We start from the raw sequence: 16,432 nt of genomic DNA, 5'->3' as shown, positions 1-16,432 counted from the left end.
AGAATCTGTGCATTGCAACAAAAGATCCCATGTGCTGCAACTAAGACCCAACGCAGCCAAATAAATAAGTATTTTTAAAAAATTAAAGAAAGGAGTGAAAGACTATAAGCAGGATACTTGAACAAGAACGTGAAGAGGCTTTTCCTTCAGAGGGTCTGAAATACAGCCTGTCCGGGTAAAATCACTTCCTATATCTATGCCCAGGCAGGTGCTCCAGTGCTGATAATGCAAAACAGACAGAGGTAGTTGAGGAATCTTTTTTTTTTTTTTTGCACTTAGACATGTATCAGCCTTTCTTTCCAGCTTCATTTCCCTTCAGGCAATAGGCTTAGTTAACCTTTCCCGAGTTCAGACAGTGGGTGTAGGGACCCGAATGGATGGAAGGACAGGAGAGAAGCTATTTGGGATTGATTTGCGTGTAAGCAAATGGAAATGCTCCAGCCACACACGGGTGGGTGCGTGTTGTGGGTCCACCGTACACAAGATGGCATTTGTTGCCTGACTGTGGAGCCCTCTGACCCCTCCACCCTCATGTCCTGTGGTCAACCACACTCATCAGAGAGGCCAAGAGTCCCCTATAGGAACCATCAGAGGCTGGAGAGATGGAAGTGGTGACTTGGGTAGGAGAAGGCAGCCCTTCCCTTCCTTTTTCCCACCCCCTACCACCAGGCATCCTGCCGCTAGGTGGAAAGGGCTCTTTCTGGGGCCAGAGCTGAAGGTGAGGGGCAGGAGGAGACTCTAAGAGTGATGTTAGGGGCCTCGGCAATGTGTGGGAGCATTTGGGGTTGTTCCAGTGCCCTGGAGGTACTGCTTGTATCTCCTGGGCAGCCAGAGACTTAAGCCCCTGTGGTTCATGAGACCTCCCATCCCTCAAGGAAGCACTGCCTGCCCCAGGTGCCACCGCAGCCCCACGGAGAGGCTCTGTGGGGCTCAACCCTGGCTTCTTCCGGGTTTGCTGAGATGCTGTGTAATATTAAGGAAGGAATCTGATTTCTCCTGACCCTGTAAAGGCTGCTCCTATAAAGGGGAGATGGTGGGTGGGCTGTCTTCTCTCGGGAAGACTGAAGAGTGGGTTTCCAGAGGGGCAGTCCTTCCGAGTCTGGGTGTGTGAGCTTTGGTCCAGCACAGAGCAGCCAGGCCACCCTGGACCCACTGATGCCCGTCCATGGAGGCCACTGCCCATGGCCGTCACTGGGCCAGGTCTGTAAAACTTCCGTAGCTCTTTGAAGAGCCTGCAGAGATTTTTTCCAGCTGAGGAATAGAATCTTCCTGAGTTTCGTTCATACCCATGTTTCAGGAGGAAGTCCTGAGCATCTTCTCGCTCATCCCCTTACCCCTGCCTCATGCTTCATTGGCCATGCCTCAGATTGGCAGCTGCTGAATTTTACTCTAACATTGGGTTTAATTCTCTCCCCACCCCCACATTTACCTTTCCTCAACTAGCACCCCACAACTCTGCTCTAAATGCTGTCCAAATGCATTAAAGGATGTTCAAGTTAAACATGCATTTCACCAGATACCCTATTGCCCCAGATCTGCACACCTGTTAGGTGCATCGTGGGAGGAGACAAACAGCCTTGTCCCAAACGTGTTAGGAACTTTGACCTCTTTATTTCAGTGTATGTCTTTTCTTTTCTTTTTTTTAACACCAAAAATATTTTGTATTAACAATGTTGTGATAGTTCCAGGTGAATAGCGAAGGGACTCGGCCATACATCTATCAGTGTATTTCTTAGAGTCAGGACTGGCAAAGCCCTGTCGCCTTTTACTAAGACATCTGGATGTGAAAGTGTTAGTCACTCAGTCTTGTTTGACTCTTTGCCACCCGCATGGACTGTAGCCCACCAGGCTCCTCTGCCATGGCATTCTCCAGGCAAGAATACTGGAGTGGGCTGCCATTTCCTTCTCCAGGGGATCTTCCTGACCCAGGGATCACACCCACGTCTCTCATGTCTCCTGCATTGGCTGATGGGTTCTTGCCATCTGAGCCACTGGGAAGCCATCATGCACACCGATCTTTGTGCTGTGCTTTGTTGTCATGAAGCTTTGATTAACTTACTATCGTGTCTCAACATTTTCCCCTGCTAAAGAACAGGGATCAGAAATGGCATGAACATGGCCTCTCTTTGCCCGTGGGAGAGTGATGGGGGAGGAGGCGGCCTCTGGCTTGTCATGAAGACTCTGCAGTTTTCATTCACTTGATTCGCAGGTGTTTATTAAAAAATAGTGCAGGATGCTGTCGGAGTGACAGTTTACAAGACACAGTCCCTGCTCTGAGAGAGTTGACAGATCTGTGTAAGTAGGAGGAATAGAAAATGTTCAAAGTGCCTGGGAATTCTGAGATCATGCCTGGTGGTCCGGAGGGCTTGGTGAGGAAGCTGGTGTTTGTGCTGGAATTAAACCTAAATAGGTGAAATAGCCAGAAGTGGGTGAGGAAGGACACTCAGCAGGTGGTGAGGGGGGCTCCTAAAGAAGGGGAGAGGAGGCTGCTGGAGGGGTGCTGAGGAGGCTGGGTGGGAAGGAGGGCTTACTTAGGAGAAATCATAGGCCTGTGCCTGGCATTTCCAGCCCCAACTCTGGCCATCCCAGGGCAGACTGAGGTTCCCAGGGCCCTGCACCCCAGTTTCCGCCCCTCAGTCCAGCCCACCATGAGAGACTAGCTATAGTGGTAACTGTACTCTGCAGCCATGTGGGTAGGTAGGAATTTTCCTGCTGATCAGAAAGGAGCCATCGCCCTCATCATAATGCCAGGGGCAGAGTGGTGACTCCAGGTAGACAGTAATTATGGTCCATTTCCAGCCGAGCCTCAGCCAATTCACTTGCATTCCGCCTGCAGCCACCCAAAGTTCAGACTTCAAGTTTCACAAAACCCATAACTGTTGCTAATAATTTCTGAAGTTGTGAGAAACATTTAGAAAAAAATAGAATTGCTGGAGAATTTTTGTTCACACCACCCACGGGTTTTCGCGGGTTATTATTTTGCCTAGAACTAGCAACTGCTAAGCCTGAGCCTCCAACTGAGCCTAAGCGAGTGCTTAGGAAGGGCAGTTGCCCTTTGATCAACCAGAAATTCTAGGCACTACTGCGCTGTTTCTGTGCTAACTTCCTGTCTGCCTCTCAGGGACAGTAAGAGAGGAGAGGGGTAGCAGAACTCACTTTAACCCCATGGCGTTGTTTACTTGCTGTCGTGTCTGACTCTTTGTGACCCCATTGACTGTATCCTGCCAGGCTCTTCTGTCCATGGGATTCTCCAGGCAAGAATACTGGAGTGGGTTGCCATTTCCTTCTCCAGGGGATCTTCCTGAACCAGGGATTGAATCCACATCTCCTTCATCTCCTTTATTGACAGGTGGATTCTTTACCATTGAGCCACCAGGGAAGCCCTTAACCCCATGGTGAGAGCCTGTGATGAGAGGAGGAGTTCCCTGAGCTCAAGATAACCCCAAACTTTTATTTTAAAATAAGCTTCCCAAGTTTATAATTAACTTCCAAGTTAAAAGAATACTCCCCACCTTCTGTGCATACCAGGATGCATAGGGGGTTCCTTTTCAGCAAAGTTGATGGCCAGCCAGGTGCAATTGCTAGAAACACTGCAAAATGTGAAGATAAATGTTTCTACTTAGGGGGCAAATGCATCTCTATTAGCAACCGATTATGACATTCTCAGAGTCAAAGCCTCTACCCTGGATGGTTTTTATCTGGCCTCTGAGAAAACCTGCTGGTGAGATGCTTCCCGATTCCCTCCAGGCATGTTTGGAGCCCACCTGCTGCAATCCAGATATCCTGATTGTACAGGGTCTGGTAGTGCCTGGCGCAGGAGGGTGGCCTGGGCACCCAGCGAGTTTGGACACCAGTGACCCTGAGCGCTGTTATTTGTTAAGTGCCTGTTGTGGTCTGGACTCTTGTGTTACGTACGTTCCATGCACTTTCTAATCCTCACAACAACCCTAGGAGTTAGGAATTGTTTCCTTCACTACATGGGTGGGGAAGCTAAAGCCCAAAGAAGTTAAGCAAACTGCCTAACCCCCCTGACTTGGCAGTGCAGAGCTGGGATTTGAACATGAATTTGGGACCCTCCATGCCCGAATGCACATGCTGTACCACCCCCCTCCTTTTCTGAATACAGGACCCAGTCAGCCCAGGCCTTCCTCAGCACATCAGGGACCACCTGCCTCAGTGTCCAGGTGATGATTTGAACAGCTCTTTATCCTCCAAGTGAGGGAAAATGCTGCTGAAAACTGTTGACCAGAAAAAAGAAAAAAAAAGCACAACCTGAGAGCTGTGAGTTCAGTCTGATTTGGGGCCAAATGAGGACTGTAGCCTGGGAAATGGACTCTCAGATAGCTCCGAGGAACTGTTCTGAAGAGGAGAGGGGCGGTCAGTACATATGTGACTTTGGTGACAAGGGATGCATGCAGGCAAGCACAGGTCTTGGCAGAAGCTTGCTGCCAGTCACCAGAAGCAGATGTCCCCATTAATGATTTTGATGCTTTTCTTGATGTGAGAAGATGCAAGACATTGGGCTCATAAAATCTGAAAATATCTAACTATCTGAAGGCCTGTTCTGCCAGTGTGTCCTGGAGCACAGAGTGCCTCATTCCTGATCTCCACCCTGAATTCCCTTCAGGTGTGGAAGATCAGTGACTGCAGTGGCTAGTGCCGTCATTCTTGAAGAATCAAGCGGAGAGCGACAATTTTTAGTCAACAGAACACACTTGCATATATTTATAGGGCCTCTTCTGACCTTTTGTGATGTTTTCAGGACCTTGAAAATGTTCTGGTGATTTTCTCATCCTAAGGGGACCCTTGAGGATTGTCTGGAAGGCTCCTAGCAGGAGAACCCTACTGCACTGTATACCCTTAACCGTGGAAAGGGCCTCCTCTCCCAGCAGAGGTCCAGCCTCCCCATGAGCCTCTGCAGCGCTGGAGGGCACCGGTGGGAGGTGCAGAGGAGGGGGACGCCTGGGGGCCACGGGAACCTGGCTGCCCTGAAGGCCGCTGAAGTGGCAGACATCTCTGTCAGGCTGACATCTCTGTCAGGCAGATATCTCTGTCAGCCTGACCTCACAGGGAACATCAGACCTCCCCTTAACTCTGGTGGCCAAGGCATCCCCTAGCCCAGGAAGGCGGCTCTGAGAGCCTGGTGGCCCCTCCCTGGGCTGGATACATCTGGACACTCTCCCTTCACTGTGTTCTTCATGGAAGAGTCATTGCAGAAGGAGAGGTCTTTGCTACGAATCCCAGCTGGCATCCCAGGCCAGCTCACAATGCTGGTCTTTCTCTCGCTGTCCTCGTCCTTCCCTTCCCTTTCCTCTCCTGCTGCCTTGATCACCTCCTGGAGAGGCGCGTGGAACACCCTGGAGGTAGTGGATTTGGCAGAAGCTCTAACTTGTGGAACTGGAAATGCATCAGGTGATGGGACTCCACGGCCCTGGGCAGCTCTATAGAGGGCATGCATCTGCCAGGATGGGAATGCCCTGGAAAGCCAGAGAATGCCCTGGAAAGCCAGAGCCCCGGTCCCTACTCTGCCAGTGTCCGCCTATGGGACCTGAGGTGTAGTCACCTGCCAGCTACCATGCATGGAGCATGCCCTGGGCCTGTGGGCCTCAGACACTGTCTTGGACCTTCCCCTACCACCTGCTGGTCAGCTGCCTCCCCACTGGCTTTGTCCAGAAGGAGTGTGGGCAGGGGAGAGGCTGGGGCGTTTCCCGCTGACCCTCTCTGCCCCGGCAGGGTTGGGGGGGCAGGGGTGCATATCTCTGACAGTGTCTGACCTTCCTCAGCCTCCAGGTCCCACCAGATACACCTTCATAGCTCCAACTTCCACAGGAGCTCAGCCACTAGGCACTGTCATCCCGCCTGCCCACTGGTGGCAGTGACTTCCCGCTTCTGCTCATCTCAGGAGCCTCATTGCCCACGTTGGTTTTCCCATCATCCGCAGAGGCAGTTGCCTCATTATGGCCCTTCTCTGTAGATCCCTGGGTCCCGGTTGTCCCTGGCTGCCCACTTTACGTCATGTCAGCTCTGAAAGGAGGCCTGGCCAGCCTTTCCCAACCCTCAGACACTCCCATTTCACAGATGAGACCACTGAAGCTCAGAGGGAAGAAGTGACTTGTTTGGGGTCACTAGGCTGGTGAGGAGTTGAGCTAGAACTCAGCCCAAGCTCCTTCCTGTTCCTCTAGCCGCTCCTGGAGGACTTGACCTCTCTGAGTTTCTGTCTCCCCAACTCTGGAAAAAGCCAGCAGGAACTGCCTTGCAGCATCCTTTGCAGAATGAGAGATAGTGTCTGTTAAGACCCTCCAGGCCCCAAACCATGGAACATCCCCATCAGGTGGGCCCATTTAGCTGACCGTCTCCAGGGGGCCTGGGTTGCTGCTAGAAGAGAGCTCCAGACATGCCTTCTAGCAGCCCGAGTGGGGCGGGCAGCTCCCTGCAGACACGACTGCATGGGGTGAGCTGAGGCCGGCCTGTGCGTCTCCTCTGGCCGGGGCTTTCGTGCGCCTGGGAAGAGGCTCGGAAGTTAACTCTCCCCTGTTTTGGTCAAAAGCTCATAGCGGTTTCCACAGGTGTGGGTTTGTAGCTGGCCTCGATGGTCTGGGCTGTGATTGTTTCTTGAGGTGTGTTTAAGGGCCACGGCAGCTCCTCTTATTGAGGAAAGGGAGCTCTTTGTGGGAAGAGGTGAAAAAGCACCAACTCCACAGAAACCATCTTTCTGGATCCAGAGATAGAACTGTTCTTATCTTGCATCCCAGAGTTTGGATTTGTCAACTAAAAAAGTACACAATATGAGGATTTTGAGTAAAGTTTTATTTGGAGCAAAATAAGGACTGCAGCCCGGGAGATAGCTCTGAGAGACTGCTCCAAAGGGGCAGTGGGGGAAGGTCAGTATATAAGATTTTGGTGAAGGGAAGAGTTCAGTGCAGTCAAGTGCTTACTTTACAAAAGGTTTTCTGCTGGTCACAAGGAGCTGATGTCGCCACGAAGGAATCTAGACCTTTTCTAGATATGAGAGGGTCCCTGGTAGTGTCACTTGCTGAGTCACGTATGACTCTTTGTGACCCCATGGACTGTAGCCCGCCAGGCTCCTCTGTCCATGGAATTTCCCAGACAAGAATCCTGGGATGGGTTGCCATTTTCTTCTCCAAGGGATCTTCCTGACCCAGAGATCGAACCCAGGTCTCCTACGTTGCAGGCAGATCCTTTACCATCTGAGCCACCAGGGAAGCCCTTTCTAGATACGAAGAGATGCAAAAATCGAGATCATGAAATCAGTTCCTGAAAATATCCAACTCTCTAAAGACCTGTCCCATGAGATTCCCTGGAGCACAGAGCGCCTCACTCCACCCTGAACTCCCTCAGGGGGCATTGAAGGTCAGCAGCTGCAGCAGCACGGGGTTCAATCTCCACAGCGGCAGATGGCAAATGCCCATCTTGTTGTTCAGTCACTGGCAAATGCCCTTGGCAAGTGCCAATTGGTAGTTGACAGGTTCAAGAGAGGAAACAAACCAACTTTTTCTCCCCCTAAAAATCATAGAATGTGAGGGTCAAAAAAAATTATCAAGGGCAGAATAAGCTTCCATTTTACAGAGGAGGAAAACAAGGCTTCAGTTGGGTTAAGTGACCTTTGTGAGGTCACGTGGCATGTTGGTGGCAGAACCAAGCCCAGGGCCCAGGCCTCACCCCCACTAGTCGGGGGGTCTGTGATGGGGAGGCTGTGGCCTGGGCCTGCACGGAGCCGCCTGTGTGGCATTGTCCAAATTCCAGGGGAACATTTGAGAATCAGGTCAGGGACACCCAGGGATTTGGATAGTCCCAGATTACTCCTGTAGCTGCAGAAACAAGCTCAGTCTCGGTGATGATTTTGCCCATAAATATCTTAATTTTATTTACTAGGTTGTCTGGCACGTAATAGCATGCGTTATTAATAGAGGAGCTTAATGCTATCTATTAGGTAGGCATACTCTTTGCCATGGAAGATGAACATCTATTTTACGATGTAACTTACAATGCCGTATGACAGCCGCACGTGCTCAGAATCTTGTCACAGGCTTCCATCTGACCTCACGTGAAGGGATAGGAGTCGGGACGATCTTGCAGACAGCTCAGCATCACTAGAATGATGATTCGTGTATAAGCGCATCTCCGAGTGAGGTGTTCTCCGAGCTAGATCTCTGTTTTGAGGGTCCGGACAGGATAAGCATGTGGTTCTGAAACTCTTATTCTCCCCAACTGCCCAAGTCTGTCCGCTACCTCCAATGGTGAGTCACGGCGATTTCATCTGCCACCCGCGACCTTGCGAGCGCTACAACCACGGAACCGTGGTGGAGTTTTACTGCGACCCCGGCTACAGCCTCACCAGTGACTACAAGTACATCACCTGTCAGTACGGGGAGTGGTTTCCATCCTACCAGGTCTACTGCGTCAAGTCAGGTGAGCACATGGAGTGCGTCCCTGGACCAGGTCCAGACGACACACAGCAGCCAGTGGCATGTCCTGGGCCCTGGCCCTCCTCGCCCACACACAGGCTTAGGAACAGGATGTAGACGTTCATCTTTGTGGCTCCATGTGGCCGATGCTTCCCGACCCCGGTCGGGAGCATTAACCCACCCGTGCCCAGGTTAATATGCTGACCCTCTGAATGGGGTCCCTAGACCCCAGCACCCATGGAAGAACCCAGCCACTGTGGACTCTGTCTTCTCCCAGCCTTGTCCCCTTCCCCGGACAAGGACACAAGCTCAGGGTATGACCCAAGCAATGTAAGACTCTGCCTTTCTCTTACGCTCAGAACACAGATGATATAATTATGGGCAAGACCTGCTCTCACTTTCAAAAACATAAGCCTTTTGCAAGCTTCAGTGCTTCCGTTGTTGTTCAGTCACCCAGTTGTATCCAACTCTTTTCAACCCCATGGACTGCAGCATGCCAGGCCTCCCTGTCCCTCACCATCTCCCGGAGTTTGCCCAAGTTCACTTTCATTGCATTGGTGATGCCATCCAACCATCTCATACTCTGACGCCCTCTTCTCCTTCTGCCCTCCATCTTTCCCAGCATCAGGGACTTTTCCAGTGAGTCGTCTGTTTGCATCAGATGACCAAAATACTGGAGCTTCAGCTTCAGCATCAGTCCTTCTAGTGAACATTCAGTGCTTCCTACTTGATAACAAATGACTAGCAAACCATCCTCACCACTGGCCTCAGAGCATCAGTGTAGGGACCCCGTGGTGAAGACCTGGGCACCAGCACACCACTGTCTCCTGCCTGCCCCGATCCTGCCTGCTCACCCTGGTGTTTTCCAGGCATAGCCATGGCTGCCTGCCCCAAGCTGATGGCTGCACACCTTCCCCCTGGATGTGGCACGTGGGGGAAGCATTCGCTCACACAGCACACGTGGAGGCCCATCAATGCTCACATGAACCCATGCAGGAGAGGGGGCCCACCCAGCCATCAGTGTGTGGGCACCCCAGCGCCCAGCACAGCCCGGCAGCCTCACAGCCGCTGTGTTCTCTCTTCCGGCAGAGCAAACGTGGCCCAGCACCCACGAGACCCTCCTGACCACGTGGAAGATCGTGGCGTTCACGGCAACCAGCGTGCTGCTGGCGCTGCTGCTCGTCATCCTGGCCAGGATGTTCCAGACCAAGTTCAAGGCCCACTTTCCCCCAAGGTCAGTGCCGCGGCCCTGGGCAGCCCACAGCCACCCAGGCCGGGCACAGTGCAGCTGCCTAGAGCAGCAGAGAGAAAGGATGGTCAGCCTCGAGGGGTGCAGAGCCCAGCATCTGAGGGGAGTAGGGGGATGAAGCCAACATGCCTTCCTGCGAGGTTTTGGGGTCTGTGCAAGGTGGAGACAGACTCATTTCCTTCTTTCCGCCTCGCTCTCCCCCTCCAACCATGAACCCCTGTCTCCCTCTTTCCCTGGCTAGACATTCTCGGGGCAGGCCTTGTACAGGGTGCAGAGAAGGGGAGCAGAGTCAGAGATGCACGCCCCACGCCTCCCCACCCCCAGGGGCACCCCCATTGCCCACTGTGTGCCCGTGGCTCTCGAGTTATGTACCTTAGAGCTTCCAGGCCATGAAGGAGGACAAGAAATACACAGAACTAATTAGGGACGAGGTCCAAGGTGCGTGACCCAACAGAGCTTCCAAACCTGTGTGCAAAACCTCGGCAAGTCTCAGGAAGGAAAAAGGCTCTGTTTGGGGGCCAGGGCAGGGCTGATGCGCTTCTGCCTCCAGGTAGGATCTGACCTTTCAGAGTGGGACCTGTGGGCAGGGGCAGAGTGGAGGTGGGGGGGGTCTCCATCCTCCTCGGCTGCACCAGTGAGCTGGGCTAAGTGTCTTCATCCTCACTCTCGTCATCACCGAGAGGACTCTATCAAAGTCCCTCAGAGGCGGGTCTGGTCCTCTCAGTGCCCGGAGCAGCTGTGGCCCTTCCCCTCTGGTGCCAGCCACTTGTCCCGAACCAAGCATGCCAGTGCTCTGCAAAACCAAGAGCCACCCAGCACTGCTGTTGGTAGATCACTGTTCCTGAAAGGAGAAGTCATTTAGGAAGCACCCAGATGAGCTTGTGAACATAAGGAGGAGGAAGGTGGGCCACCGAACATCATAGGATGTTAGCCAGGGCTCCCTGATTCACAAAGGCATCACATATCCCCGTGGATTCCTGTGCCCACGTCAGAGTCTTCTCACACAGGGACCTCAGGCTTCAGCCAAGGGCATGTGTCTGCCCACAGGGACAGGCTGGCCGCTGGGGGCATGTGTACCACTCTTCCAGCAAAGACGGCTTCCAGGACTAACCACTTCCCACTCAGCCCTCCAGGAAAACCCACGCTCACACTCCCAGCCAGATGTTGGGGAGAGAAGCAGGCAGGGCTGCTAGAGACAGCATCCCACCTTTCCCCTCAACTTTGTGCCCCCAGAACGGCCTCATCCCACAAAGCAGTGCCCCCCCGACCTGGCTGCTGGGGCCCCATGACCTGAAGGCACCCCACTCTTCCAGCCTTGGAGCTGTGCTAGGTGGGGGGTAGGGGTAGGGGCCCCTGCATCCTCGCTGGACACAGAGTGTGTGAGCACCATCCTGGGGCCACAGCCTAGCCCCTGCTGAAATGCCAGAGCCGTCCTTCCTCTCGAACCCGTCACCTGCACTCTCCGTCCTCACATTATTTATGAGTTAAGAGACAGTGTTCTATCATTGAGCAATTAGACTATCTAAAGAAGGCCTGGGGGTTACAAGGAGAAAGCCAAACTCTACACTGTGATTTCTAGTACATGGTGTATTTGAATGTGGCCTATAGAGCTATTTTTCTACATAGGCTTGGGAACCGAGTTTCCAGGATACAGACTAAAATTAAGATGTTTTTTTAAATGATCTCTAACACTCACTATACTTTTTTTTTTTTTTCCAATTCCTTGAATATTTCCTCCATAGGTTACTCTCTAGCTGTGTGGAAACTGATCTCAGCTATGCAAATTTATCATAAGATTCTCAGGCAGGTCCAGGAAGGGGTTTTTGCTTGTTTTTCTCCTGGTCCCAGAGCTGTAGGCTATGAAGAGATGCTGATGATAGTCTGTGGGGCTGGGATCAGCGAGGGAGAAGCTGACAGCTCATGGGTGCCCTGGTGAGAGCTGTTGTTGTGGAGAGAATGGAGAACAGAGGCATCCTTGGGGTCACCCTGACCTGGGCAGCTTGCAGCTTTCTGAAAGGGACTGAAAAGATAGGCAGGCCCGAGTGAGACAGGAGGCCCAAGTGAGACAGGAGGCCAGCGTGAGACTGTGCAGGCTGAGGAGTAGGGGAGCTTGGCGGATCCAGGATCCACTCATAAGGGCCACGGAAGGGGAGAGAACCCTGATTTGAAGCAGACTCTCCCTTGCCTCCCAGCCCCCCTCTTTGGGAGTAGGGTATGGGCTTTGTAATTTCCCCCTGTCTCTGTGTGGCCTTAAGGGTGGTGGAACAAGGGGACCCTACCAGCATCTCTAAGCAAGATGCTCCAAAACGCCAGTGGCCTCAAATGTCAGAGAGAGAGACGGCCTGACGCTTTCCTCTGTCCCATACACCAGCATCCAGCCCTCTTCGTCCTCAGACTCGGAGCTCCTGCAGAGGCCGGCATGCAGGAGTTCGTGGCCTGCCCACCCAGCTGACTTGTCCTTCCTTCTGATCGTTTACCTTCTGGCCACATCCCTCAGCACCAGTTGCCAGCAGAGAAGATAAGGAACCAAGTCCCACTGGCCACTTACTAGCCTCCCCAGTTCCTCTAGGGCCCAGGAGCAGAGAGAGGTCAGCTGAGCTGAGACTTTGGCCTCAGACCTGAGGTCTGGAAGGTGCAGGGGACCGGAGACCAAGGGCAAGGCCAGAGCCGAGTGCATGGCAGGGTAAGGGAAACCCCCACTCTGGGCAGCATGGTGAAGCTTAGGTTCAGGTGACCATGAGCCCACAGACCTGGAAAGAGTTCCTTTTTTTTTTTTCCTGTTGTTGCTTCTCTGTCTTGACTGAAAATGAGCGAGTTTTAGACCACAGCAGAAAACAAACAGGAAGCTTCCTAAGTGCAGCGGTAACTGACAGGGGCACCTAAGGTCCACCTTTCCCAAACTCTTAATGATACTATTCCATTTCCAGCAGGGGACACTGCAGGGCACCTTGGGATGCTTGGTTGGAATGGGCCACACAGTCCCCTGTCCACGAGTTTATAGCACGAGGAGACGATGGAGCCCAGAGGGGCAGGGAAGGGCAAGAGGGAGGCGCAGAGCAGGGGCCAGTGAGGAGAAGAAAAGCTTGTCCCATCTGGAGCGTGGCCCTGGTGGACGCACCATCTGCCGGAGGGGACCCGGCAGGGCGGCTGCATGTCCTGCACCACCAGCTCCGCTGCCCTGAAGACCCCAGCTGCAGTGGGTGGGCACTGTGGCCTCATTCCCGGGGCGACCTGTCACCTTGGCACTGCTTTGCTCTCCACAGGGGACCTCCCAGGAGTTCCAGCAGCGACCCCGACTTCGTAGTGGTGGATGGCGTGCCTGTCATGCTCCCGTCCTATGATGAGGCTGTGAGCGGCGGCTTCAGTGCCTTAGGCCCCGGGTACCTGGCCTCTGTGGGCCAGGGCTGCCCCTTACCTGTGGACGACCAGAGCCCCCCAGCATACCCTGGCTCAGGGGACACAGACACGGGCCCGGGGGAGTCAGAGACCTGTGACAGTGTCTCAGGCTCTTCGGAGTTGCTCCAGAGTCTATATTCACCTCCCACATGCCAAGGGGGCACCCACCCCGCTTCCAACAACCCTGACACAGCTCCCAGCACGGTGGGGGAGGTGGCATCCACCAGCCCAGGCATCGACATTGCAGATGGTAAGCATCAGCCCCAAAGTCCAAGCCATCCTTGCGCAGCCCACCCCCCAACCCTGCTCCCAGCTCAGAGTCAAATCAGAGCTTCCCTCTCTCTCAGCTGAAATTGCATGCTGTACATAGAGGCCGTGGGCAAGGCCAGTTATTGGAAGGAAGGATCATCACCTCATAAGTGATCAGCCCATTAACTGAAATTTCAGGAGGCACAAAAGAGCACCAAGCCATCCAGAGTAGAAAGGCTAGGTGGGCAGAACTTGATTTTCATAGCATCCGTGTAATCCAGGATGCTTTTCTTCTCTCTACCTTAATTAGGCAGGACTTCTGAAAGTGGTGCTCAGGATCAAGGTAACACATGCATGCTAAAAGGGAAGACCTAAATCCGGGCACGAGGGCCCACCCCGGAGAAGTTCTGGGTACATACAGGCTAAGTTTACCAGGTGTGAAGTAGAAGGAAGGTACTACTACTTCCTTGCTACTGCAAGGAAAAGCAGGCTGCAGATCATGGTAAAATAATAAAAATGCATCAGATTAAATAGGGCTCGTTTCCCAGGGGAGGGAGTGCCAGTACCACTTTACAAATGAAAGCACTCATTCCAGCTTATATTGGCAGTAAGTCGCGTTAACTATGTAGACGCAGGGGTCTCCTGGTTCCCCATAGAGAACTCTGTACTTGAACTTGTAACCTTTACCATTAGGACACACGGTTGAAGCCTAACAGTTTAATTTTTATGATCTGGATATGAGATTTTCCAGCTAATGATGTACAGAGGTGTTGGTTTATTTGCCTGTTTACTGATACATGGAACTTAGCATTATCTTCTTCTTACTGATTTGTGTGTCTGTTAGTTGCTCAGTCGTGACTGGCTCTCTGTGACCCCATGGATCGAACCTGGGTCTCTTGCATTGCAGTCAGATTCTTTACCATCTGAGCTACCAGGGAAGTAGGAACTCTATTTTACTGAGGCTCACAATTCCAGATCGTCACAGTATTTTTCAGTGTATTAGTATGATAATCATCTCTTTCTTTGCAGTTTAATAACCATCTCTTTTTACAGAGATCCCTCTAATGGAAGAAGATCCATAATTGGAAAAAGTCCTGATGATTCTGCTACCCCTTTGGGAATGGGAACCGTGTACTTTGGAGTGAGGCCTCTGGAGGACAGAGCTTGGGGGGATGGAGCAAGTTTTCTAATCTATCAACAACACGGGGACAGTGACTCATATTGTGCATCTCGGATTCAAGAGTGAGGCTGATAAACGGCAGCGGCAGTGCTTTAAAAGGAGACTTGAGAATTTGCCAAGACCAGTGAGGAACAGAAGGATAAGGGGGAACCCTGAGCAGTCCTGGATGAAGGTATTAAGGGCATCTCGTGCTGCCGAACATGGGACAGACGGTTCCACGCATATATCCACCAAATATCACCTCCCACCGACTTACGAGTACTACCCGCCTCCTCTGAAAGCATGTCACATTACCTAAATCGCTTCTAAAATCCGCTTCAAACTGTCTCTGGACTCCAGATTCGGATGGCTCAGCCTCTGCGGGAAGTCTGTGTTGAGCTGCTGGAAGAGCAGCAGAGCGCCCCCTGCAGGCTCCCAAAGGAAGGTTCTCGAGTGTCCCTCGGACAGTCTTTCTTGGCTGGACAACCCTACGCAAGGCAAGATTAAAGCGGGACGTGGCAGTTCCACCGAGAATGGAAAGGAAAGACTCAGGCAGACTCTGCTTTCTGGAAATTTCTCCAAAAGGCAGAGTTCCTGTCTTCCGTGCTGTCCTTTGGTGAAATATCGTCAGTATTTGTATTCATGGTCTAGCACATGGATCCACGGCATTGGCTAAAGCTTGTGACTTTACACATGGTCAGAGTGTGTTCAAATACATCTCATGGTGGAGAAGTAGCCAAGGTAATGTTTTGTTTCAGCATTTTTAAAAGCTTCCACTTGATAGTTTATCTCAGTTGTGAGCCCCTTACCTTTTAACTATTAAGAGTTGTTGCCCCCGCTCCCAAAATCAGCCAGATTTAATTTTCCAAAACAGAAATTCTATCTGGAAACACATTCGTCCTCCTCCAGATAAAGTATGAGGTTGAATTATTTTACCCCTTTTATTTTGTCCTGCAAAGCCCGCAGGCTCCAAAGATGGACGGCTCTGCCCTCCTGCTTCGGGGGTCCCCTGGCTGCCTCACCCATCAGTCCATCCAGCACGCCCACCGCACCCTCCCTAGGCCCACTGGGTGTCGTTCCTAAAAAGTGATTGATAAACTCATTTCCTGAGTCCCGAAATGTCTCTTCAAATACATGTTAATCTGTGGAGCTGATTCTTTTTCTCCTCTGGGTTTCAGACAAATACAAACAAAACTTTTTTTTTTCATCCATAAAATTGCTATGCTGATAGAGTGGTGAGAGCTGGAAGCTTGATCAAATCCTGTTTTTTCTTGACACAGACTGATTAAAAATTAAAAAGAAAATGACAGTTTCAAGCGTGACTTTAATAGTGGAGTGGATTTGGTGGGCAGGGAGGGGCAGTGACAGTGATCCCGGGGGAATGGGGTTGGAGACAGCACAGGACCCCAAGCAGAGGCTGAAAGAGGGAGGGAGCGGCAATGGGCGTGCCTGACCAGCATCAGCCGCGAGCTGGGCACCTGGGTAAAGGGCTTTGGTAATCATAACGTTGTTTGGTGCTAAGGCTGGTCTTCACGAGCTTCATGCTTAAACTCCACCTGGCCAGCTCAAACACTGATGGCATGGGTGGCTGAGTGGGAGGGGAGTCGAGAGTTCACTGTGGAAAGCCCCCCAACCACCACCAGCCCCACCATCTGCAGCCTTCCCAGGATCCCTGTGGGCTAGGTCTCAGCTCTTCACACGACACTGTCCCCTCTCTGCCGCCATTCACTCCCATTTGAGGGTGTGTCTTGAGACTACCAGGTAAGTGCTTATTTCCCACCAAAGAAGCCAGGGCGGGGGCCGGTGAGGGGGGCGGGGGTTGCTGTCTCTGAGGCTTGGCCCCGCCTCCTTCCAGAAAATGTTCTTCCTCCTAAAGCAGAGAGCCGCAGCACACAGCCTGTGAGCCGAGCACAGGGCTGCCTCTCCAGTCCCCCACCTCCGGCATCTGGGAGA

The 16,432-nt window shown here is 52.4% G+C and overlaps 1 protein-coding gene across 4 annotated transcripts in view; it reads left to right on the top strand.

The window, feature by feature from the left end:
- The window catches only part of SUSD4 (sushi domain containing 4), a 133,626-nt gene extending 117,840 nt beyond the window's left edge, over positions 1 to 15,786 (top strand). For 3 of the 4 annotated variants that reach the window (XM_027564523.1, XM_027564524.1, XM_027564525.1), the window contains 4 exons: positions 8,233 to 8,430; positions 9,516 to 9,660; positions 12,939 to 13,321; positions 14,374 to 15,786. In XM_027564523.1, the coding sequence (XP_027420324.1) occupies positions 8,233 to 8,430; positions 9,516 to 9,660; positions 12,939 to 13,321; positions 14,374 to 14,402 (755 nt within the window). In that variant the 3' untranslated portion in view covers positions 14,403 to 15,786. The remainder of the gene's footprint in view (positions 1 to 8,232; positions 8,431 to 9,515; positions 9,661 to 12,938; positions 13,322 to 14,373) is intronic. The other variant, XM_027564526.1, reaches the window with a different exon arrangement.
- The last annotated feature ends 646 nt before the right edge of the window (positions 15,787 to 16,432 follow it).

The sequence above is a fragment of the Bos indicus x Bos taurus genome, chromosome 16, assembly GCF_003369695.1.
Source record: "Bos indicus x Bos taurus breed Angus x Brahman F1 hybrid chromosome 16, Bos_hybrid_MaternalHap_v2.0, whole genome shotgun sequence".
NCBI classification, from domain to species: Eukaryota; Metazoa; Chordata; class Mammalia; order Artiodactyla; family Bovidae; genus Bos; species Bos indicus x Bos taurus.
The sequence above is the reverse complement of the archived record's forward strand: the minus strand, read 5'-3'. Positions and strand labels throughout refer to the sequence as shown.